The sequence below is a fragment of the Manis javanica genome, chromosome 3 (genome assembly GCF_040802235.1).
Source record: "Manis javanica isolate MJ-LG chromosome 3, MJ_LKY, whole genome shotgun sequence".
NCBI lineage: Eukaryota > Metazoa > Chordata > Mammalia > Pholidota > Manidae > Manis > Manis javanica.
In genome coordinates this window covers 37136088-37160614 of record NC_133158.1, presented here as the reverse complement: position 1 = coordinate 37160614, position 24527 = coordinate 37136088, and the positions used below count along the sequence as shown (strand labels likewise).

The 24527-nt window shown below is 52.0% G+C and overlaps 1 protein-coding gene across 11 annotated transcripts in view; it reads right to left on the bottom strand.

The window, feature by feature from the left end:
- MGLL (monoglyceride lipase) overlaps nucleotides 1–24527 on the bottom strand; it is a 278840-nt gene that overhangs the window by 55012 nt on the left and 199301 nt on the right. For all 11 annotated transcript variants that reach the window (XM_037023681.2, XM_037023675.2, XM_037023688.2 and 8 more), the window contains one exon: nucleotides 11599–11705. In XM_037023681.2, coding sequence (XP_036879576.2) covers nucleotides 11599–11705 — 107 coding nt within the window. The remainder of the gene's footprint in view (nucleotides 1–11598; nucleotides 11706–24527) is intronic.

Genomic DNA, 24527 nt, shown 5'->3' with positions numbered 1-24527 from the left:
TGGGAAAACTTTATTTGGTATTCTTGAAACAGAAATATACAATGCATGATTCTGAATTTGGACAAACCCAGAGAAGCCAGTATCTATCAAATGCCTTGTAATTCAGCAGACATTCATTGAGCAGCTATTGTGTGCTAGTAACTGGCAGAACTGGCAGGATGCTAGCTGGGTTGCTGTTCTCAGAGCAACTCGCAGCCTGCAGAGGGGTTTTGTGTCTACGCATGCTGAGAGAGGGACCCGCGGCGTGGGAGGGAGCCCTGGGGAGACCAAAGGCCAGGCTGCCCAGCTTTCTGGAGCTCACCGGGCAAAATGCTTCTTCCCTGCTGCTGTGTCTCGGTAGAGGCAATGCCCTGGGGCTGTGGACTGGGACCGGGTGGGATTCTGTGTCTCTGGGGCTCCTCCTCCTCCAGCAGGAAGGATCATCTGCTCCCAAGCTCTGCTTCCAGGATCAGGCAAGAGCCCACCGGGCTCCAGAGGAAGCACCTTCTGCAGCCCCACAGCCATGGAACGGCCTGGCACACCGCACACTGTCTTTCCAGGCCCATTCGGAGCACTTTCCATGTGTGCCCACGGTGTGACAAGTCAGTCTCACTGTTTGCAGATGAGGAAACAGAGGCCCAGAGAGGTCAGGCAGCAGCCAGTCTCTGGCAGAGCTGTGCTCAGCTTGAGCTCAAGGCATGGCCCCTCGGGCGCCCTCTGTCCCTGCAGGTCCTGCCCGCTCACTCCCCGGCCTGGCCCCCGGAGCCCAGCTCTCCAGGCTCGGACCGGCCCTGCCTTCACACCCACAGCTCTTCGTGCCTGAATGGCCAGGCAAGCACTGAGTGTTGGGGTGCCTCCAGGGTGCTTGGCAAGGGCCAGAGTGCCCCTGAGTATCCCAGGCAAGGCGGGGCCCTCAGGTTGGTGTTTAAGCCTTCCTTGTAATGCCAATAGGAGGGAAACCAAGGCACCAACAGCGTGGCTTCTCTGAGCTGGGAGCTGGAATTCTGATCCTGGCCCTTCCGCTCCTGGTCTGTTCTACCCTCTGGAAACAAAGCCAAGGATTGCTCCACTGGTTTTGGAAGCAACTTGTGGGCATGAAATTCAGCAAAGGCTATGAAAACCCTCGGGAAGGGTGTCACGAAAGTGCACCGGTTATTTATTATCTCCAAGTTAGTGACACGCACGTATAAGAAGTGCCACCAGAGTCTGAGGCAGCACCTCATCTGCCACAGTGGGGCCCTTTTTCAAGCCTGAGAGGACCCCGCTGGCTGCTGCCCTGCCGGCGTTCTCCTGGTGCGGCCCGGCAGTTGGCAGCATCACAGCCATTTATTTTTAGTGCTCGGCGGGCTGGCCATTTCCCGGTCACGTGCTGTTTGAGCTCCGCTGCAGAAAGGCTCTGGCTCCAACGGCGATGACGCCCCCTCCCCCAGGCCTAAGGGCCACAGGGCCTCTCCCTGGGGTGGGTTTAATGCAGCCAGCCCTGGCCCGACCTGTTTTAAAATTTCCTTGAGTAGCTCCTTTATCCGGTCCATCTACAGGCAGAATTATTATTATTATTATTTTATTCAGTCATTTATTTATATCAGTATGTATTCATGAATATTTTCTATTTTGGGTACAGTCCAATATTATATTTTGTTGCTCAGATTGTCCCAGCTTTGGTCATTGGAAGCTCTTTCAGTCGACTCTTGTGTCCCTTTGACATACCTCCATTAATTACCTTTTTTGTTTTTATGGCATTTTCTAACTTTGTAGCATTATAAGGTGCTCCAGGCTCTCTTGTGTGTCTGCTGCCCCAGTCTTAGAATTAGTCCTTTCTCCAAGGAGCCCTGGTTGCTTTTAGACCAAGACGTGGGGGCTGGGTGTGCTTGTTGCTTGCTGGAGTGTCCTCTAAAGATTTTAATTAAACTTAACGTCTTTTTGAGAGGAGTGGAAATACCATGCTTAAGGGGAAAGTTTAGGCTTGTTCTTAATTTAGACTTTTCTTCCCCTCTCTTTTTTGTCTACCCCCTTCTATTGCAGTTTTTTTTTTGCAAAATAGTGCTAAATCTTAAAATACCATGTAAAATGCCATTATGCTAGTGGTCTCTGGCTATTAATATGTAGGGCTTTAAACCATTGAGATTATCACCTTAGGATATATGAGTGTGCATTCTTGCACTTGCCACAAAGCAGATGTTTCAGGACAGCTTTCCACATCATTGACTAAAACTCTTGAAAGAGGAGTTAGTGGCTGTTGCTTCCTAGAAAAGTAAAACCTTCTGGATGTGTGAATCAAGTTCTGATTATGCTCTAAAGGAGCTACCAGTGGTTTTTTTTTTTTTTGGTATCATTAATCTACAATTACATGAAGAACATTATGTTTGCTAGGCTCCCCCCTTCACCAAGTCCCCCCCACAAACCCCATTACAGTCACTGTCCATCAGCGTAGTAAGATGCTATAGAATCCCTACCTGTCTTCTCTGTGTTGCACAGCCATCCCTGTGGCCCCTCCTCCACTACACATGCTAATGGTAATGCCCCCTTTCTTTTTCCCCCGCCCTTATCCCTCCCTTCCCACCCATCCTCCCCAGTCCCTTTCCCTTTGGTAACTGTTAGTCCATTCTTGGGTTCTGTGAGTCTGCTGCTGTTTTGTTCCTTCAGTTTTTCTTTGTTCTTATACTCCACATATGAGTGAAATCATTTGGTACTTGTCTTTCTCCATACAGACAGAATTATTTTGCATGTCAATTCACAAAAGGGCAGTGGCAGCAATTTCCAAGCCCAGGGAGATGCACAGGGACCCAGTCCTGGGGTCCTGGAGCCCTGCCATTTGTTGCTGGGACCAGGAAGCCTGCACTAAGCATGAGAATACGGCCTCTCCCCACCACAGGACCACTTCACCTCACTGCTTGGTTGGTGATGAATAAATGATGGTAATTACGATCACCCTTTCAGCTTCAGTTATGACTGTGTATATAAGAACAAGCACCCCTTGCTGATGCGCCCCTTGGGGCAGGTCCTGCTCTGAGCACTTTTCAGATGGGGGCTGCAGAAGCTATATATCCAGGTACCAAGGTTACCTGGGCAGGCCCTTGCCCACACCTTGTGGCAGGTGAGTGGAGGGGCTGGGATTTGAACGTAGGCCACTGCTCCAGAATCTGCCTCCTACCCTGCAATGCCAGGTTTGGCCATTCCCCGCCTCTTGCCCTGGGTCTCAGTTGGCCCTTTTAAAAAGTCTTCATGTCCCTAATATGATCAGGAACACAAGCTTGATGCACCTGACTTGAATGTGTTTAGGAAAACAGTGTTTGCAGATGCAGAAAAAAAACTGAACCAAGGTCAGCGTTGCCTAAGCCAGGTGCTGACTGATTAAATTTAGAAGGTGTCTGGCACATGGTGGGGAGGAGCTGGCCTCATGGGGCACACTGCAGGGTACGTGCTGATGCCCCTCAGCCCTCTGCCAGGCTTGCCCACACATGCGCCCAGCGGCCAGGGAACAGGCATGCCCGGGAAGAAAAGGCTCCAGGGGGCATGTCATCTCCAATTTTTTTAAGATGCCAGCAAGCATTTGCTGGAACACTGAGGGTGTTATACAACAACCGTGGAAACCATCAACCCTCCCAACACCATGAGGCCACACGGGAAACTGAAATCGCCTGGCCAGCGTCCAGTCATTAGGGTAATGGGGGCTCGCAAGTCAAGGCTAGCTCTGACTCAGCCCGGAATAGGGGGCCCCAGGCATGCCCAGGAGTGTGCCCTCTGCCTCCCAAGGGGCCACCTCAGCCAAGGCTGCCTGGATCCGGGCCCTCCTAAGGCAGGCAGGGACCTCAGCTGTCCAAGCACAAGGCCCGCCTGGACATGTCCTGCTGTTGACCGGGTCCAGACCCTGGTTAGTGTCATTTCCTCCTCTGCCCTGAGCTCTGACAGCATGCCCCTGCCCTCCATGGAGTCTCTCCTAGCTTCCTTCCTCCCCCTCCTGCCCCTTAGCTCCCTCACATTGCTCCCCCATCCTGTCATTCTCCCCGAGATGGAGGCCCTACTGGAGGGGGGAAGCTGGGCCTTGTCCCCAGGCAGCTACTGAGCTTATTTATGTCATAAAGTCCTTATACCTCCCCCCAGTAAGTGGCCAGAATCTCAGCTGTGCTAGGGATAGAGGAATAAAAAAAAATGAAGGCAAGGTTCCGATGTACAATTGCTTAGAGTCTAGCAGGGGAAGCAAGCGCCTGAAAAGATAACTAAAAATACACAGTGGGAGAAGCACTATGCTCAGATAAGTAAAAGCTGCTACAGGAGCACAGAGGGCAGCTGGGGCTGGGAGATGAGGGCAAGGGCCACAGAGTGCAGCCGCCGGCACTGGAGGTGGCTGGGCCCGGGAGGCTTCAGCCCACCATGGCCGTTGGTCCAGTGTCTGCACAAAGATGAATGTTGGGAGGTGGCTGATGCCCCCAGAAACCTGAGATACCCTTGGCGGTGTGGACAATGCTAAGCTGCCTGAAGATGGGGATAGAATCTCAGGAGCTGATTCATTTCATGGCAGCTAGTCCCTGCCTTGGAGCCCTGGGCCAGGCCATCTGCAAGGCCCTTGGCCTCTCCTTCCATGTGGCTGGACGGTCACCTCCAAACTCAGGCTTTGGCCACCCAACCGGACTGTGGCTTCTCAACCACATGGATCCTGGACAACGGGAGGAATCCGGTGTGTCCATCCCACCGTGTGCCCTGGCCTCTGTGAGTGGGAGGGCACAGCTGTGGCTCACAGAGGCAGGGAAGCCCACCCGTGTCCTGCCCTGGCCTCTGCCCAGGGTGCCCTTTCTCCCACCCACACTCTGCCTGGGGTGTCCCAGTCAAAATGTAAATATCAGCCCACATGGGGCCTTCTCTACATGGACTTCCATGTTCCTCCCGCCTGGTACTCTTGGCGTTGCGGGGTCAGCCAGCCTGACCCATGACCTGTGCCTCGAGCAAAGGCAGGGCCTGTCCAAGTCTGGGATGTCCAATCCCAGCCCAGGGCCTCCCGAGGGGCACCCCAGGCCTGTTTGCCGAGGTGACTGAATACCACGCCCCGCCGCCCTAGGGGCCCACTGTTCTTCCCTCTCCTCCCAGATGCAAGAACTCAGCTGAGAAAGAAACAGGAAGAAAACACTTTCCTTTATGAACATCTGGCCTCAGAGCAAGCTCCTCGGACTCCATGAAGCTTAAGGAGAAATTGCAGCTCTGTCGCATTCCCAGGAGAAACAGCCCTGGAAGGGACAGGGGCTCAGGGGCCACAGACCTGGAGTGGAAGGGCCCCAGCCAGCTTCTGTCTGGAGAATCGGCACACAAACGTTTAGGCTATAGATCTGTGTTGCAGAATAAATGAGAAGCAGGATGGGAAATGCCCAGGAGAGTCGTGGTGCACAATTAATGCCCACAGCGGTAACTACTGGGCCTTCATTTTGATTACTGTCTTGCTATAGATAAGAAAACTGCGGTTCAGAGAGGTTAGGTAAGTTGCGCAGGGTCAAACAGCAAGTAAGTCGTAGAACTGACTGGAACCCAGGTCTTCCAGATGCCCTAGTCTATGTTTTCACTTTATTTCCACACATATGTTACAATTAGGCACATCTTCTCACAGTTTCTGAACCACGGCAAAGAGCAGCGGTAGTGCTGAGAAGAATTTCCTTCCCTAGAATTATTCAGCCTTTTTAACAGCATCACAAGGAAGTAAGTTGACTGTTTTTCATCCTCCAAAAAATGACTCATTCAAACACTTCAGAAACTCCTTCTTCCAGAAAGAAAACCGTAGAGTGATATCTGTATTCTCCTTATTAGAAAACTAAGTATTTCCATCACCACCCACCCACGTGACTAAGTTCAAATGAATGAATATGCCCTTGGGGTAAATTTTGTTTAGGTGGCACATTATCAGGGACTCCAGTGCTGAGCAGACAAAGGTGGCAATGTATTTCCAGAAGCATCCATTTGGTGTTCAAAGCCCTTAGCACTCATGACTCGGGATCCAGCCTGCAAAGGGGCTCCATGGTTTTGTCGCTTCACTGAAGCTAAGTAAACCACGTGCCTGATTCAGACATGAGTAACTCGGCACTCTTGGGGTATTTTTCCCCACCATCACTTTCTAAATTTCTTAAAAAATGCAGTCAACAGTGGGTGAAAGACCAGAGTGACTACACCAGCCATCACCACAGGGAAGCCCCCAGCTGCTGATAAAGATGCGTCTAGGACAGCGGGCTCTGCAGGGACTGCCCGTCGTGGGCTGAGCTGCTTTCGGATTAGATAAAACATAAAGTGTGAGCCACCTGCTGCAGAAAAGATGGAAACTGTCTCTTTAACCTGAGGGAACCGAAAAACAGAGCTTCTCTCCTTGACGAGAGTGTCTAATGATGAAGGGCAAAGGGGTCTGTGGGGGGGTGGGCAGCCCTCGTCCTGTGCCCAGCAGCTGCCCCAGTCACGTTGTCCTCACCAGGCAGATGCAGACTCGGGCCCAGGTGGGGAAACGAAGGCTCAGTGAGAGTCCTGTCCAAGCGCACAGCGTCGGCGCTCTGAAGACTTTCCCTGCGGCCACTCTGCAGGGTGGAGACCCGGCCCGCCGGCTCTTCTTGTCCCTGCACACTTCCCCCAAAGCCGGGTCATAAACTCCTCACTTCTTGTTCTTTTAAAGCCAGTCTGTCTCCTTCACGGCTCTGGGGTCCTTGGAGGGAGGACCAGCGTCCTGTGGTTTCCACAGTCCCACACCCAGCACAGAGTCAGCACACATTAGAGTCTTATACCATCTATAATCAATAAAATATTGTATAAGCCAAAGCTGCTTATTACAAATACCTGCAATTTCAATGACATCTACACTGTCCCTTAAAGAAACTTCTACCCAAGAAACCCCTGTGGTGACCCTCCCCTTCTCCTTTAAACCTGCCCAGTTGAATCCAGAAATCTGGGGGTGGGGCCCAGCCATCTGGGTTTCCACAAGCCTTCCGGGAGCACGGATGCCTTTGGGGCTTGAGAACCCTGCTTTCCCCCTTTTATCCCACAGCCACAAAGGAGCCTCAGCGTAACTGTCACCAGCACTGTGATGTATTCGCCATCCTCACTGTACACGAGGCAAGTGACTGAATGCGTGTCAGAGACGGACCCCCAGGATGGAAGGTTCTGGCAAGGCCTGTGGGGGAAGACAGCGGAGGACGGGGGAGGAGGGGGAGGAAACTGCAGAGACCTCAAAGGGCACCGCGCGGCCCAGCACATCCTCCTGCACCCACTGCATCCTCAGTGGCCCCGGGAATCCCTGAAGCATAGGGGACAACTCCGTACGTTATTTTCACTCTCGTATTTACTAAGGCAGGGAAAATGAAACACATTTTTCAGACATCTCAAACCACAGTGTGCGACTGTACCTGATGGCACCCCGCTTCAGAATCAGCCTGGCCGGTGACCTTGACCCCATGCTGTCTCCGGTTTGCAGACACACAAACAGCACCGTCCCCCACTGAGCCTCCTCAGCGCCCTTCGGACGGGGCAGCCCCCTCACCAAGCGGGCCAGGCGAACCGCCACCCGCGGACATTCCCTCGGAACTTCCTCTTCTCTCTCACATGCCCCAGCTGAGTTGTAAAAAAAAAAAACCAAAACTCGTTCTAACACTTTCCCTCAAATATTTGTAGGTAATTAATTCACTGTTAATCAGTTGAGAATGGGTCTTTTATACTTTGTAAATAAAGAGAGAGCAGCAGCTCCAGTCCCTGCAAACAGGGTGTTTCCATGTGCAATTGGGAGGCAGCTTACTGGGAAGGGCACCTTGACGGCAGCCTGTGGCTGGGGCCGCGGGCCTGATGTCTGGGTACCAGGACGGAAGGGGCTTCTGGGACTGGGGAGCCCGCCCCAGCTCCCTGTCCCTCTCTCCCAGTCACACCAGCTGCTCTGCCTGTGTGTATGGCCGAGGGCTTTCCAGTGAGTCATCGCGAGCAGCTGGTGACTGAGGGACCGCATAAACAGGGGCCCTGGTTTTCTCCGTGCTATATTTAGAATGGCACAGAAAATCCCATCCTTTGGTGTTTCCACCTGTTCAGACGTCCCCGAAGCTCCTCCAGCCCTGCCTGCCAGCACCCTCTGGTGCTGGGCCCTGTCCTGCAGGATCCAGTCTCCTGACAGCCGCTGAGGTCTCCTGGGGTCCCCCCCTCACCCCCAGCTTCCCCCGGCCCACCTGTCACTCCCTGCTTGAATTCCTTCACGGGCTCCAAGAGTCCCGAGGGACTCATTAGAGGGCCCTGCGCCTTGCAGGCCAGGGGCTCGCTCCCCCTTTGTTCCTGCTGCTAAACTTCAGGGCTCAGCAAAATCCCTGGGCCGGGATTTCTGCCTGAACAGAAGCATGGAATGGCGCATCTGTTTTTTGTCTGTACAGTTTCCTCCACCTGGAATGGCCGTTCCCAACCTTGGCTGCACATTAGATTCACCAAGGGTGATTTCAAAAGTCTTGAAGCCCCAGACACGTCAGAGACCAGAGAAATCTCAGTTTCTGTGGAGAGAGGGCACCCAGGCATCAGTACCTTTCAAGCCTCCGCAGTGATGTCCATGGGCAGCCAAGGCCAGCACTATGGCTCACAGTGACGGGCGCCCCCCCTACCCCCTTCCCTCTTCCGGCAAGCTCCTACCCACCTGACAAAGCCTAGCTACCATGCCAGTCCTCAAGGCATTGGGGACACCTGTGCACCAAGGTGCAGAGCCCCCCTTGGCACACCTAAGTCACAGGCCTTGTGGTGGCCCCCTGAGCCAGCCCCCATCCACATCACTTCAAGTTCCCCTTGACAGCTGCCCCTGGCTACCCCAGCCTTGGCCACCAGACTGAGAATTCCAGTGGCCACTCTGCTGGGTTCTCTCCACAGGGATGAGACCCAGCAGAGCCTTCCTAATGTGGATACTTTCATGTGGATGTTTTACTATTGATATTTAAAACATTTCTGGTCTGATCTATTTTGGATCATAAACTCCTTTATTCATTCAACAAACACAGATGATGCTTCTACTCCTCTCCATCCTGGGCTCCACATGGCATATAGAACGGTGTAGGGTAGAGAGAAGAGCTCGCACCGGACACAAGCAGATGCATTTCATATTCACTGCTTCATTCTATGGGCACAGCAGCCTCTGCAGGCCTGACAGGGCACCACCCTGCCACAAGAACCCAGTGCCCACGACTCCCAGCCTCAGCTCAGCAGGTCCTGGGCAGAGCCTTGGAGACCCACTGGGTACACAGCGCACCAGCTGGTCTACATCCTGGCTGGAGGGCGTCACAGAGCCGGCAGAGAGAAGGAAGGCAGCCCACTCTGCTGGGCTCTCCCGGTGCACTCAACAGCCCTTAATGACAGCACCATCTTGCCCATTTGACAGATGAGAAAACTAAGACTTGGGATAGTTAAACAGGGTTTCCAAGATGGCATGGCTTGGAATCGCACCACCATGGGGGCTTGGGCCTGGGTGTGTCTGCACCTGAGCCCTCTGCTGTCCGGGGTGAAGAATCCAGTAGCACGCATGGGGGGGCCTGGGCTGGCCTGTCTATGCAGAGGCCACGGGACTTTGAGCAGCCTTTTCAGCCCTGTGTTTTTAATCCTTCGTAAGTCTCCAACTGACCCAATAAATGCCCTGACATTGTCCCCATATATGCTTTACTGAAATTTAAAAGTTGTGCTGAAAAGAATGAAGTCTGCGTGTGTCTCTGGACGTATTCATGCCTGCCTGGTAGGAATATTGAACCATCTATATGGTGTCATCATGGAAGCCAGGCTTTAGAACCAGCAATCCCCAGTTCGAATCCCTCCTTCTCCACCCTACACTTCTCAGCAAAAGGAATAAAGCACAGATCACTAAGCACCAGTGTCCCCTTCTCCAGCCTGCACCGGGCCCCCCAGCCTCACAATGACAGCCCACTCATAAGGTCAGTTTCATCTGTCCAGCGGCAGAAGTCACACATGCATTCTACTGGGTTCATTTCTTGACTAGAACACCTCTCTTTGGCACTTGCCAGACAGATTTCCCATGAGTCACTGGAAGAAACTGATAAATCTAGGAACTTACAACAGGTAAACATAAGCAACTAGTTTCCCAAATCAACTGGTTTCCCACTATATTTAGAATGTCACTGAGAGCTACGCCTCAGTTCTGGATGGCATTTTGAAAACATCAAAAGGTGGGCTGTTTCTTTTCTCCCTTGACTCTAAAAAAGAAGCCTTTTTAAACTGTTTTTTGAAGTTCCACAGTCAGACAAAATAAATATAGTTACTTGCTCCCACAGATTTGGCCAAAGGTAGCTGATAAGGAGGTAATTGTCACCAAGATTCAAAACACATGCTTGAAATTCTGGTTGGCAGTGGTTGACATTTGCATGGTATAAATATGCTTTTCTTTCAGAATGTCCCTATATTGTTCAGTTTGAACTTAACAATTGCAACAAATTTTAATGGTGACAAATGCCTTAGAAAAACGTCATTTCTGTCTTGGGCCTTTACATGGTGTGCAAAGTGTCAAAGTACATAATGACACAGTCCCCACAGTGAAAATCAGAATAATCTGCAAACGGTGTTTCTCAAACAGTCTCATAAATATTTCTGGGATTGTTTGCAAAGAGCCACAGCACATTACAATCCTAACAAGAAAGAATTTGGTCAAATTTTTGGTTACGAGGACGCCTGCACATACCTGGCTTACAAAGTGCTTTTGGTAAACCAGATGGGCAGGTCTTTATATACAGAACGCCCCAGCGAGTGATTCACCCCCTGCATTACTGTGTCTGTGCGGAGAAGCGGCCCTTCTCCAGGGACTCCAGGGCCCCATCATGATCCTCTCTCCCTCTCTTCGGCAACATCACTTCATCATATATTTTCAAATCAGATAAAACAGAAGCAATGTTTCTGTGTCTGGGCCAGGATGAGAGACTTTCACACTGAAGCTGGGGCGAAATCACCAGGTTCAGCCTCAGGGAATTCTCCATTTTAAAGACTCTTAGGCAAAGGAAGGTCTGAATTGGGAGCCTTCCCAGCCGTGGAGAATGTCACAGGAACCATTAAGGAAGTGCATTTCTGACTTAGGCATGAATGTTGCAGTATGATGGTTACTGCGCATTTTGTTATGCACCCCGGGGATGTGTGCACATAGGTCTGTGTATCTGGGGTTTTCTTGTGACCAATATGGCCTTTTGAGACATTTACTATTCTGGTCTGAAATGCTTCATAAATGTCGCGTGGTTAGACTGGGGTTTAACCTGTACTTGCATGAGTACATCCATTTAAAATCCCTGGGGAGGAAACTAGGCCCCACTCTATACAGGAAGAGCTTTATCAATGTAAGAGAGGATTATGCTGCCTGGGGCAAGTTCTTATATAAACATATGCCGACTTTGTGTTTTTGCAGTTGAGGTTTCTAATCAGCCTGCATTCAGTTCCAGGCTCAACAGAAACTGCTGATCAGACATCTTTTTTGTTTACACAGCTCTGTTTCTTTTTTACTTAGAAGTATCCTGTGCAGAATGCCTTTTCTGAGTTTCCCTGCAGAGTTGGAAGACAATAACCAAGGAAGGAGAAAGATATTGGCGGGAGGCAGACTCGAAATGGGGATCCCCAGACCCAGGTGCTGCCCAGCAGTGTGGGCCCTGGGGCACTCACCGTGGTCGTGGGCGAACACCAGCAGCTCCAGCCCCACCAGCATCTGAGCCAAGTCATCGTAGCGGCCACAGTGCTCCCCGGCTCCATGGGACACAAAGATGAGGGCCCTGCAGGGGGAGAGAGGCCAGTTAGGAAGGTGGCAGACCACTGAGGCTGCAGGCTGAGCAGCGCAGAGCTGTCACGGCATCAGCAATGAGTCAAGGACTAAATCACAGGCTGATCGGGTAAGTGAAGGTGATTGCTATTAAAACGCTGGGCTTCAGGGTGCCGTGGGATAGAGCCCAAATCCTGGCTCTCCACTGAGCTCTCAGGTAAGGTACCCACAACATGAAGCTTCATTTCTTCATCTGCGAATGATACATAATGACAGTATCTCCTTCCAGGGGCATCGTTTGTGAGGGTCCCAGGGTCTCCACCTGTGCTGGTTTCCCCGGAGCTGGCTGCCTGGGAGGCCCGGACGTAAGCCAGCCAGGACCCTCCGTGCTCATGGCCACTGTGAGGGGTTTGGGGACAGGTAAGTGGCTCAAGCCATGCCGATTGGGTCCAACAGAGCTGACCGGAGAGCTCTGGCTGGGAAGCCAGAGGAAGGCACTTCCATTCCCTCAGCGTCCGAGGCTGGGGGCCTACGGTGGTCCCAGCCATCTGGCCAAAGCTGAGGTTGAGTCGCCCCAACAGAGGAGAACCACATAAAGAGGGGACACCCACACCTGACAGTGTCATGCCAGCCCTGAGTCCACCTGGACCTGGACCCGGAATTGCCCCCCCACCTCCACCTTCTGCTGTGCTGTTGAAGTCACTGGGCTTTCTGTCCCTCGTGATGAGAAGAATCTTAATGCCGTGCAGCTCTTTGCATTTGTGGGGGTTGATTTTACTTCCACGCTCATCATCCATAGGCTGTTGATATTTTTATTATGTGTGTGCTTTTTCCTCTCTTCCCCTTTTCTCCATTGGCAAACTCCCCTTCCTTCAAGACCCAGCCTCCAGGTCCCCCTCCTCTGAGATTTTTTTTTGCAGCCTCAGAAAGGCTGTGAAGCCTCCTCTCTCCTCTGGGCTTCTGTAATCCCCTGCTACCGCTACAGGGGTGGTGGCTGCTTTCTGCCCACCTCCACCACTATAACCTGCCTGAGGGCACGCCGAGACATCCCCCTCAATTGGTCTCCGGTGGCTGGCACAGTTTTGAGCTCATAGTGGGCCCTCTGCAAATGCCGTTGGAATGAATGAATGAATGAATGAATGAATGACCAAGGTTGTGAGGTTGTAAAATAAATAGCTGTATTTCACACCCAAGATCTGTGTAGGACAAGCGTCAGGAGGTGGAAGCCAGATACGCTGGGTGCTCAGTACCCACGGAGAGCCTTAGACGTGGCAGAGCCCCGCTGGGACACGAACAGTACCAACCATTGAGCTGCGGCTCATCCCAGCCTCTCCGCCAGCCAGTCAGCCCAGCAGGGGTGGGGGGCGAATGAGAAGGCATTTAGGTTCTTAATATCCAATTGGCAAGACTCATATTCTTAGCATAAGACCTAAGGGGTCTCCTACGGGCAAGAAGTGAGTGCTGTGAGCCATATCCACCCAATTTCTGCCAATAATGAGGAGGAAGAGGTGGAGGATAGCTGCCACTGTAGTGAACATTAACTACGTGTTCCTTCCTCTGTTCACTACACATACAGGATTTCCAACCCTAATAGTCTTAGTTATGCTCTATCTCCTTTACAGTTAAGAAGGAAATTCAGAGAAGTTAGGTAAATTGCCCAAGTCACACAGCAAGTTGGTAAAATGTAGATTAGATTATTCACTGCTCAGATTTCAGGGCTTCAGTGGGCCCTCCGGTGGACTCAGAATACCAGCCATCTGTCTCTTGCCCACCTCAGCGCTCCTCCTGACCACCTTGCCCTCCTCACTTGGGGCTTCCAGCCAGTCTTCAGCAGCAACCGGTTCTTCCCACCTCAGAGCCTTTGGCCTTGCCAACCCCACCTACCTGGCGTGCTCTCCTCCAGATCACCCATAACTGATCCTATTGCTTGGGTCTCAGGACAGATGTTATAGCTCAGAGAGGCCTCTCTTCCGTTCCACCTAGAGTGGCCTCCCTCCCTTGGGCCTTTCTGACCTCCACTGGCCCCTCACTGCACATCACAGTTTGCATTGTTTTGTTCATTCACCTGACTGCTTGGTTCCTGGCTCTCTCCTCCAAACCAAGGTAAGCCAGGAGCCTTGTCCACCTTGCTAGCAGAGCCCCAGGTAGCAGTATCTCAGTTTAGCAGCACCGAGCAGGGATGGTGAGTGTGCACAGAGCAAATAATCACCTCATTCAAGAGCCTATGGTCTTCCTTCAGTTCCTCTCTGCCAGGCTGGGCAGGGGCAGAACCACCCGGCTTTGTTTCACCTCGCGATGCCTCTTATTCTGTGAGCAGGGCACAAACTACCAGCCTTTGCCTCTTTTTCCTTTGGCATCTCTCCTCCCTGCCTTTTCCCTAAAAACGTAAAAGAAACCCTTCACACCCTCTTCACTGCTCTGTGGGATGTCCAGCCACCTCTGCTTGATCAGCCATCAGTTTGGGCAATTACACCTGCCCACCAGGGGCTGCTGGGGTCGGCCGATGGGATTTCTCTCAGCTACCAAGGAGCATAGCTGACACCTCTAAGTCATCATCATCTCCCATCTGCAAAAGGAGGTGTGCTTCCAGAAGGGATGGCTCACCCACTTTAACATCCTTTGGGCCTGGGGCAGCTGCCCAGTTAACTCAGCCCACAATTAAGGCAGTCAGACAAGCGAATGAGCCGGGTCGGCCCCTCACTGCGGGCTGGGTCCAGATTGGTGGAGAAAGACTTTAGGATTCCACTTAGTATCCAAAGGAGGGGCACAAGGCATTGTTTCAGTGCTGGACTGCCTGTTAATAGAGGCCAGTCCTGAGGCAATATGTGGAAAAATACTTAGCCTTTCACTTTACAGGAACTTTTTCTAATCCAGTGCTTTTCAGCTTTGGCCACACCTTAAAATCACCCGGAGAACTTTCAAAAATGCTGAGGCTGGGTCCCACCCCCAGAAGAACTACTGGGTCTAACTGGTCTGTGGGAGAGGGGCCCCTGTGTTTGACTGGCAGCCAAGGTGGGGAAGTGCCTGCCCTCATCTCAGTGCATATCTTGGGGCAATGATGTTCTTCAGATGCCACGTGCAACTTGCCAGTGGCGAGAATGCAGCCAGTCTGTGGAGACACAGCCACTTTGGGGCCACTTAACCTCCCTGGGGAACATGCTGGTAAACCATGGGTTACAACTGTAGGGATGTAGAAGCTTCTGGAGTTTGCTGCAGCCATGCCTTTGGAAATGAAGCAGAGTGACATGGCTGCCCACTGCAGCTAGCAGCAGCGTCTGCCTAGGCGGCGCAGCACCTGCGGGCCCAGCCCCCCTTCCCCCACCAGATCCAGGTCAGACACACTCTGACTCATTCTGGTCTTAAGTTGCAGCTGTGGGAAGTGGGGTTCTCCTTGGTTCCTGGATTCAGGCTCTTGCCTGGCCCCCAGTTCTGATAAATCAGCCTCCCCTCCCCCTCCCCACACTTCTTCCCCGGACCTGAGTCTTTGTTTTGTAGAATCTGTCTGGCAAAGTAAAAATCAAATCACAGTACTCTGCTTTAAATCCTTCAAAGACTTTGAGCTGCAGGAGAACAAAGCCTGCTGCCTCTGTGATAACATCCTCAGCTCCCCCCTCCCCTCTGCCCTGGCCTTTCAGGTGCTCACATATGCCAACTCGATGTGCTGTTCAGAGTTTAGCAGCTGGGGTGCAGGGTCCTGATCTGTAGCATTTGCCAGTTTTCATGGTGTAAATGCCCTCGCCATGGCTGCCTTCAAGTTGTTAATGTAGCAGCAGCGGTCATGGGGTTGAGAGCAGGTGTGCGGGCCGCTGCCCCACGCGGCTAGCGAGCCTGCTCCCCACTCCAGCCCCGGCACCAACTGCCACTGGGGACCATGTTACCTCTCATTTGGATCTCAGGCCTTTTCTGATCACTCAGGACTAAAACGGTCTTTAGCATTTGTGACTGGCTAAAATCCCCCAGCCATTGCCAGGTTTTTTGGGGCCTTCCCTACCTAGAGCGTGTCCCGGGAGGGCAGAGGGCTCGTCTCTCATTTACTACTATATCCTCAGCTGAGAGAAATGCTGGCGCATAGTGGGAGCTTCACAAGTTTGGTGGCTGCCTGGATGACCCTGGGGACCTGTCTGCCCACTGTAGACCCCCAGGTTCAGAGCTCGGGCCCAGGGGCAGGGTCCTAGAGAAGCTCTGTCCCACACACCTGCTGTACGCAGAGCCACTGTTTGTCATCCTGACCTGGTCCCACCTGCTCCCTGGGCTCTCTGATGCCTGGTGCACCCCAAGTCCTAGCCCTGCCTGGCCCCCACACCTTGTCACCATGGGCACACCAGCCCTGTCCTAAGCTGGCTCGCCTCCCTGGGGAAAGGGAGAGCCCCCAGCCTGACACTCGTGATGGAGTTCCACATTCACCGCTGGATGCCGGCCGCCGCTTGGAACTTCTCCTTTGGGGTTTCACAAGACGTCATGATTATACTTCCATGATTATACTGCCCTGAAAACAGCATGAACACGAAGCCAGGGCACCAAGACATAGAGTAAATAAACATCACAGTTGCCCGGAGGCTGAGAGCAGAGAGCAAACGCTGAAGCCAAGATGACTTGGGTTGATTCCAGGCGTCACCATGCGTGGCCCTGGGCAAATCACCTGATGGCTCCGAACCTGTGTTCAAAGGATGGCAGCAGCTGTGGTCCTGAGACCGTCTGGAAATATCAACGCAAAGTTTATCATGTGCCAGGCCCAGGGACACAGAGAGGGACAAAGAGCAGAGGCCCTGCCCTCTCCCAGCTTACAGTCTAGCAGACAGGCAGATACTCAGCAGAGAACACTCATGTAAGTGTATACTCCAAGAAGTGCCATGAACACAGGCCAGGGGACCACAGGGAGCCTTACTGGCCTGGACGGAGTGGCCTGGGAAGACCTATTAGGGTTTTCAGGCTGAGAACTTAAGGCTGAGAAGAGACAAGTCATGGGTGGGATGGAAGCTGTCTGGGTGCAGGGTCCTGCCCTGGGCAACATAGGTGTGCGGACGCCAGGCACAGAATGAAGTCCTTGGCATCCAGAACACAGCAATAAGCTCTGAGAGGTGAGGCAGCCAGAGCTTGCAGGGCCCAAGGACAGAGGGCAGCCAGGGGCCAAGGTTTCTCCATACAGAGTCGTTTGGAGGCGGCCAGTGACCTGATATGACCTTGGGAAGCCCCCAAGGCATGCGGAGCATGGAGTAGGAGACAGAATGATGCTTGTCAAGGCACCCACATGGCTGGGCTCTCAGCAGGTGCCAAGGCAAGCGGGTTCCTCCCTTTCTTCCCTGGCATTCTGCAACTTCGACAAAACACAGCAGCAGATTAGCAGGGCCATTTATGCAGACAAGGCAGAACCCACAGTGCAGAAATTAGGTTGCAGAAGAGGCTGGTGAAGATCTTTTTCCTGGAATTCTTTAACGGCTGCAGCCAGTTGGGAGACAGTCATTCCAGGAGAAGGCAATGACTGTCAGAGGGGGAGGCCCGGCCCTGGGAGCAGATGGCCCGTCTGGCATCCAGCCTTGGGAGGCGGGGCAGCTCCCAATAAAGGATATGCCGGCCTGAGATGAAGACGCTGCAGCACTTCTCAGAATGTATAAACCAGGCTGGCATATCTGTGCCCAGGTCTGATGAAGTAGAGTGTCTCTTCATCAAGACATTAATTCTCCCCTTTCTTCCTTCGCTTATTCATCGTTGAAGGGACTCACCTCTCTGGGCCTCTGTTGCTCACCTGTACAACGGGGACAATCTACCACCACCGATCTCAGAGGGCACCCTGAGATAGGTGAGGACATGTGTGTGGGGCGCCCTGGGTCTCGCCCAGCACAAAGAAAGCACCCTGCAGCTGCCCTGAGCCTGTCTCCTCAGGTGGCACAGGTGGCCTGCTTGCAGTCCTGAGGCCTGCGCTCATGCTCTAGCCTTCCCATAAGCTGGTGGCTGCATCTCCGTGGACCTCAGCTTCTCCACCTGTGAAATGGGTAGCTGGCACCTCCTCACTGGGGTTGCGAGAGGAAATGAGAGATAGTACATCAAAGTGTCCCCGAAGGCAGCTCAGGGCTGAGAGGCCTCTGCCCCTCCAGCCACCCACTCTGCCTCACTCACACCTGGACGGAGAGGCCCATCCCGATTCCCACATTGGGCGGGGACCCAGGAAGGGCAGCGGGAAGCAGGCCAGCAGCCATGAGTGCCCTGAAGGACAGAGGCCAGCGTTGGGAGGAAAAGAATTCGTCTCCACCAAGGAGGCCCCACCTGTTTCCTGCAGGACGGTGGCCCTGGCCGGGACCTGCTCCCCCGGCTGTGTGCACATCTGTGGAGTGGGGATCACAGCACCTCCCTACAAAGCCATCAGGAGGGGTTGATGAGCCACGGGAAGTGCTTAGCAGGGGTTGGCACCCCTGTCCTGCCTGCCCTTCCCACAGTGATGCCTCATTAAAGGGAGAGCTGCAAGGCCGACTGAAGAGACGTTCTGCTCATTTTATTAGGAAAAACTCAGGAACCCAAGCGTTTGTTGGAGGAAACAAACTTGTCAGAGGGACACAGTAGGCGGTCCTCCCACAGGGAGCAGCTCAGGAGGAGACTTGGAGCCCCTGACCCCGCCAGGGGATGGACCCCAGCCCACCGACCCCTACCATCCAACAAGCGGGTGGGAGGGTGCCCACTGGCCTCTTCCGGGGGCAGGGGGTGCTGTGTGTTCTTCCTTATTTCCAAGACATTCCACTCAGGCAACTGGATGGGTTCACATCCACCAAGCCTGTTACTGCCAACCTTTTATGACTTTAAAAAACCTCCCCGGCACATTTGCTGTCTGGCCTGAAAATGGGACCGCGAGGCTGAGCTGGACCCCTTTCCTGCAGCTGAACCAGGGGCAGATGGCTCTGCTGGGATCCAAATGTAACGTTGTCCTTCTCCCCCAGGGTCCCAGGGTGACCCTGCTCCTCTCCGCCTCTGGCAGAGCTTCTGCTGCACCAAGAGCCAGCGGGGACAGAAATAGAACAAAACCGTGAAGGGGTCTAACATTTCAGAGAGGGCCCTAGAAATAGGCTTCTCATTTGTAAAGCAGATCAATAACGCCTCTCTCCCAGGGTCTTTGTGAGGGCTGACAGAGAGAATTTATGGAAAGTAACCCAGCAGGATGCCGACGCAGAGTCAGGCATTATATAATAGCCATTGCCAACAGCTGATATTTACTTTGGCCAGCTACTCAGCCAAGGGTGTTCAGCGCTAACTCACTTAACCGTCGGGACAACCCCAGCGGGTGGGTGCAGCCATTTCCCCCATTATACAGATGAGAAAAGCAAGGCTCAGAGAGGTGAGGCAGCTGGCCTGAGGCCACACAGTCAGCAGGTTGTGAACCTGGCAGAATCTGAACCCAGTCAGGCTGGCTCTCAAGTGTGCCTGCTGACCACTGCGTGATTACATAATAAGAAGAAGAAGCCCAGTGGTTGTGTCACGATGCATGGCCACCCCTCACCCTGGCCAGCTGCCTCCCAGCCCTCCCCTTCTCCCACCCTGTACACCAGTCAAAGAAGGACATTTGGTTCCTCAACTGGCCACTTCTGTCCAACTGGGTACAGGTCTGACTCTGCCCTCTGTGAACTCTGTGGTCCGCCCCCGCTGCCCCCGAGGCTGCGGTAGCTGCTCCCTCCTGGGACCCTTCTGCTTACAGCTCTTTTCTCCAGCACTCATCCTAATCAAGTGTAAGTAAACCCCGAGTTCTTTGAGGCCAAGGACCATGGTTTCTTTTTTCATCCTGGTGTCCTGTCGTAGCAGCTGGCACGGCCTCTGCTCCACAAACGCCGGGCAAATGCACGAATGTGTGAATGAATGAATGAAGCGGCTCAGAGAGAGCAGAGACAACCACGGGCTGGGGGAGGCAGGGGTCTGTACACCCCTCCTGCAGCCCCTCCGGCTGTACTGAGAGCACCTGATCCTCCCAATACATTCCCTTATGTGTCCTCGGTGAGAGAGGCTGCCCTTGTCTGCAACCCTACAAAGACTTCAGCAGAGAGAGAAGCAAGGACACTCGACGGCCAGAGAGAAAAGCTGGGAGGAGGGGGACGAGGACCCAGACTGCAGAGCACCCCAGATGCAGGAGGACAACCGCTGATGACACCCCCCAGCGGCTCACAGGTGCGAAGGCTTCTGGGGAGGGGTCGACAAGGCAGGGAACACACCTACTGCAGGAGGGGAGAGTCAAGATTCAGGAACAAGACGGGAATTAGGCTGATCGCCTCCGAAGCCCAAACCAATCTAAGTTTTTTGTTTTTGTTTTTAAGTAGATATTCAACAGAGATCTCCTTGGCATCTTCCAAGGAGAAAACACGATAATTATAAGAATTTTTAAAAGACCACGCAGTAAGTTTCCTCCTGCGCTCTTTCGTGTAATGCCCCTTTTGAAATGTTCACAACCCAAAACCAGAATGGCTTTGTATCTAGTGTATTTTACCTCAAATGCTGCTGTCCACCCCCACATTACACGTATTTTTTTTATTTTCAATAAAGAACACTATAAAACAGAAGAGCTTGTCTACGCCAAGATGAGATAATTCAGTAAAGATTGTGCAATGCACAGAAACTGACAATCACCCTGATCAACAAAAACAGTGCCAGCAGATACGGCTTCAGAAGTGAGCCCTGTGCCCTGAGGCCCTGGAGGCTCTGGACTCGAATCCTGGGTCCGCCCTTCACTAGCCACAGGCCTGGGACAAGTGGTTCCACCCCTCTGTCTCAGTTTCCTGATCTGTGAAAAGGGCCCCAATCATAGCACCCACCTCCCGGGGTCATAAGGATTACGGCAATAATGCGAAACACTGGGCCAGCGCCCAACAGGTAGTGAGCGCTCAATTGCTAGACGTGATCTAAGCATGACTATTATATGCCATTTTTACAAATTAGGAAATGGGCACAGGGAGGTTTAATATTTAGCCAAAATCACACACATGCCAAGCTTTGCAGGAGGAACATCTGACTCAAGGAAACTCTTTCTTGACCAGTTTATTAAACTGTAATGATCTCACAGGGGAGGGAGATGGGAGGCTGGAGGGGCTCTTTGTGTTCCGGAGGGGTGATCGATTGGGAATGGCTTCTGCTACCGAGGAGGACTTCATAGAGAACATTAGACACCCCCAAACTGACTGGAGATGACTTACTGAAGGTCTGCTTCTATCCTACAGCCCCGAAATAAATGTACTGAGTCATTCATTCATTCATTCATCAGGGATTTACTAGACTTCCAGTGTGTCAGGGCATCCAAGGATCCTGTGAAAAAAACACAGTTCCACAGCCTACAGGGAGGTCACAGTGGAAGCAATTCCTCTCACCCCCGTATTTCCCACAGCACAACCTCCTCCCCACCCCCCATGGAAGGTCTGGCCTTCCAGTTTAGCATCCCTACCCTGTCACACACCCCTGTCCACCCTGTGCATGTGACCTGGGCTAGGAACCTAGACTCCTCCTCCCATACCTGCTCCCCACCCTTGCCCCCACCCCGCCATCCACTTGCCCCCAGGACCACTGTGGGCATGGCAACACTGCCTACTGCTCCCACATGGCCCCGGGGCTCCCAGCCACACCCTGGTCCTCCATGCCACCGGCTCTTCCCTTCCCCACTGGGGCCCCCAGAGTGCCTGCTTGGGGTGTGTCTGGCTGAGCACCGGGGGCAGCCCATCCTCCTCTTCCTTTTCATGAAACAAACCCCCCACCCCACACTCAGAGGCTCTCGGAAACAGAAGCCAAGCAGAAGTGGAGACCACAGAGCTGTCCTTTCATTACAAGCTTGCTTCTGGATCATTTGAGAGCTTGGAACCTAAAAGAAACTGAACGCTCATCCTGTACACCCCACCTGCCCCAGGCACCAGAGAGCCACAAGGCCCACCCCCACAAACTTTTCCTTTTTTTGTCTGTACATCCTCCTATTCTAAAGCAGTCTGAGAAGAATCTGTAGCCTCCTGGGTAACTAAGACCCAACCAGAGTTCAAATTTCATGTCCTGACTATTTCACCCCATGGTGATTAGAATTTCTGTGCATCTCTTTGGCTACCCTACTATGCAAAAGCAGAGAAACTCTTATTTGTTGAGCTAGGCACTTTACATATGTTATACCGTTGAATAAGCTCCTTGATTATTCCACCCCTGCCTCTTCCCAGGACCAGGACATCATTCTAATTCCAGTGTGGGCCATTTAGCCCAAGACTGAGCTCCTGAGGCCAGGAGTTTCTTGCTCACCTTTCATGGAAATTATTCTTGTCACAGCCGTGTCCATTTGCTTTTGTCTGTCCTCGTGGGAAGGAGGAGTATGGTTCCCTTCCCTTTCAGGTGCATCATGCCAGCCTCTGGGGGCCCTTCACCACACCCAGGTCTATGCTGACATCTCTCTACATATCTATGAATCTGGCTTCAAGACACTTGTGTTAAATCAACCCATTCATTTTCTTTTTTAACTCACAAAGAAATAATATGGCAGAAGAACATGGTCACAGTCCACAAACATGTATTTATAAGATTAGCTGGAAAGGGGTTAGAGAAAACCTGGAGTAATGGAAAAAGGGGCAAGCTTTAAAAATCAGATCTAGCTGGGTTTGAACCCTACCTTTGGTATGTGAGAGAGTCACTGAGTCACTCACAGCCTCAGGTGCTCTGCCTTGCACAGGTGTTTTGAAAATTAAACAACAATGTTCTCAAAATGTCCAGCACCACACCTGCCTGATAAATGCTTTTGCCCATATGTGCATGTCAGGATAGTCTAAGTTGAGTCACTGGAGTACATGCAAAGGATGCTTCCACTTGGAAAGACGGCTCCAAACAACATTTTGGTTACATGGCAGGTGACCCCTCCTGGCTTCCTGGTCTGTGTATTTGGGTTTTATACTGCCTCGCACAAGGTGGACACACCTGAGCCAAAAATGGTTGGGGCTAATGCCCCCCATCCCACCCCCCATCCCCTTGGGAGTCATGACTTGAAATATTTTTACTGGGGAGCCGTGGTGATGATTGTCAGCCTACCTATGCCTGCAGGAATTCTCCATTCCCCCTGGCTGCGTGCCAGACGGCACTCTTGCCAGCTCTAGCACAGTAACGACAGCAGCTCCCACCAGAGAAATAAAGCAGAGTGCGACCAGGCACATTTCAGGGCAACAGCTGCCTGCACCTCAGCTGGCTGGGCAGCTCTCACTGCCACCGTCAGGTCTCATGTGTCTGCAGAGAAGGAAAGAAGGACCTGGCTCGGCAGGTTCCCACAAACCTCACTTAGCTTAACTCCTAAAGTTATTAAAGCATTAGAAATATAGGCAGTGTCTGTGTGTGTGTCTAGGTTATAGGTTATAATATAAAAATAATTTTATTTAAAAAATTATAACAACAATGCACTTTGAGTCCCTCTGTGCCAGGTGCTGGGGGACATACTCTCTATGCACAATCTTGCTCACTGCGCCCGATTGGAACAGCTCTGGATCCCGTGGGATCTTCTCAGAGGTCTGTATATTCCCCACTCATGAGTCCCCATTCTGATTTGACAGGGCCCATGTCTTCCTGGATTGTGCCACAGGTGTTGAAAAGTCCCCAAATTTCTTGTAGCCATACCACCTCCTAAGAAGATTGCTTCCATGACTTCTCAGGAAGATGCCCTTCTTTGGAGATGCTAAGTCTTTGGGGTTTCTGATTTCTTGCCTTTCCCTCGTCCCTTCCCAAGAAGGTCAAGATTCATCCTGGAGTAGACGTTGGGAGGTATGAGGAGGGTCCCTGCCCAAGTCCTTCAGTCCAGATGAAGCAAAGGCTGTAGCACCACTCCAAGCAGCTACTAAGAATTACACGGAAGAGGAGCGCCGAGTGCTTCTGGTGAATTTACCAAGTGGAAAATGCATGCCACCACATCTCTCTCTCTATATATTTTTAAAATGCACACACCTACACCCACACACGTAATTTATGTATGTTTGAGAAAGTAATGTGGGTCATTTTGAAACATGGAAAAATACAGACAAGCATAAGGAAAATTAAAATTCATCCAAAAAATCTCACCACCCAGTGATAACCAGGGTGAACATTAGGAGATATTTCCTTCCAGGTTCTTCCTTTCCTTAAAATGCCATTGTCATTACTTATGATTTAATTATAAGTTTATAATTACAGCTTTCAATTGTGGTGATAATTTACCATTGTAATCACACTGTATGTTTCATTTGGGGATCCTGCTTTTGATTCCTTAACATCTTTCCACCAACATTTTCCCATGGGAAGAGCACCACCAATGACTTCCAGACCAAATTAGCGAATTTATGAAGTGAAAAATTCATTATAAAATCAGAATTTATAAATTGCTCTGAAGAATGAATGGAGAGAACATTGAGGAAAGCCCCCAACACAAGGCCCAGCACTTGGGATGTGTCTAGGAAACGACAAACATGTGGCTCTTGGGCCACTATCCCCTCCTGAACTCAGAGCAGACATTACTAATCAATCACAGCTCCCTGTTCTGCGGAACCCCAGGAAGTCTGCATCACACTCCAGACAGCCTCCTATATTCCCCACTGGTCCCTGGTTTTGAAAAGGCTGGTTGCGAGTATATTCAATTCCCAATTTCTCCCAAGAATGATGTTACCATTTCTTGGAGTGTCACGCCTCTTACATTCAATGAAGCTACAGTTGGATCTTTATGTTTAGCTTGGGCCTTCACTAAGAAGCACTGAGGAGCTGGTGCATCCAGAGGATCTGGCTTCAACACCTCTGGTTAGGTATCCAGTAGGTGAGAGACCGCCCTGGTGCACAGAGTAAAAAGACAAAATTTGTTTGAGACCTGTTCCATCTTGATTCTTGGGCCATCAAAGGA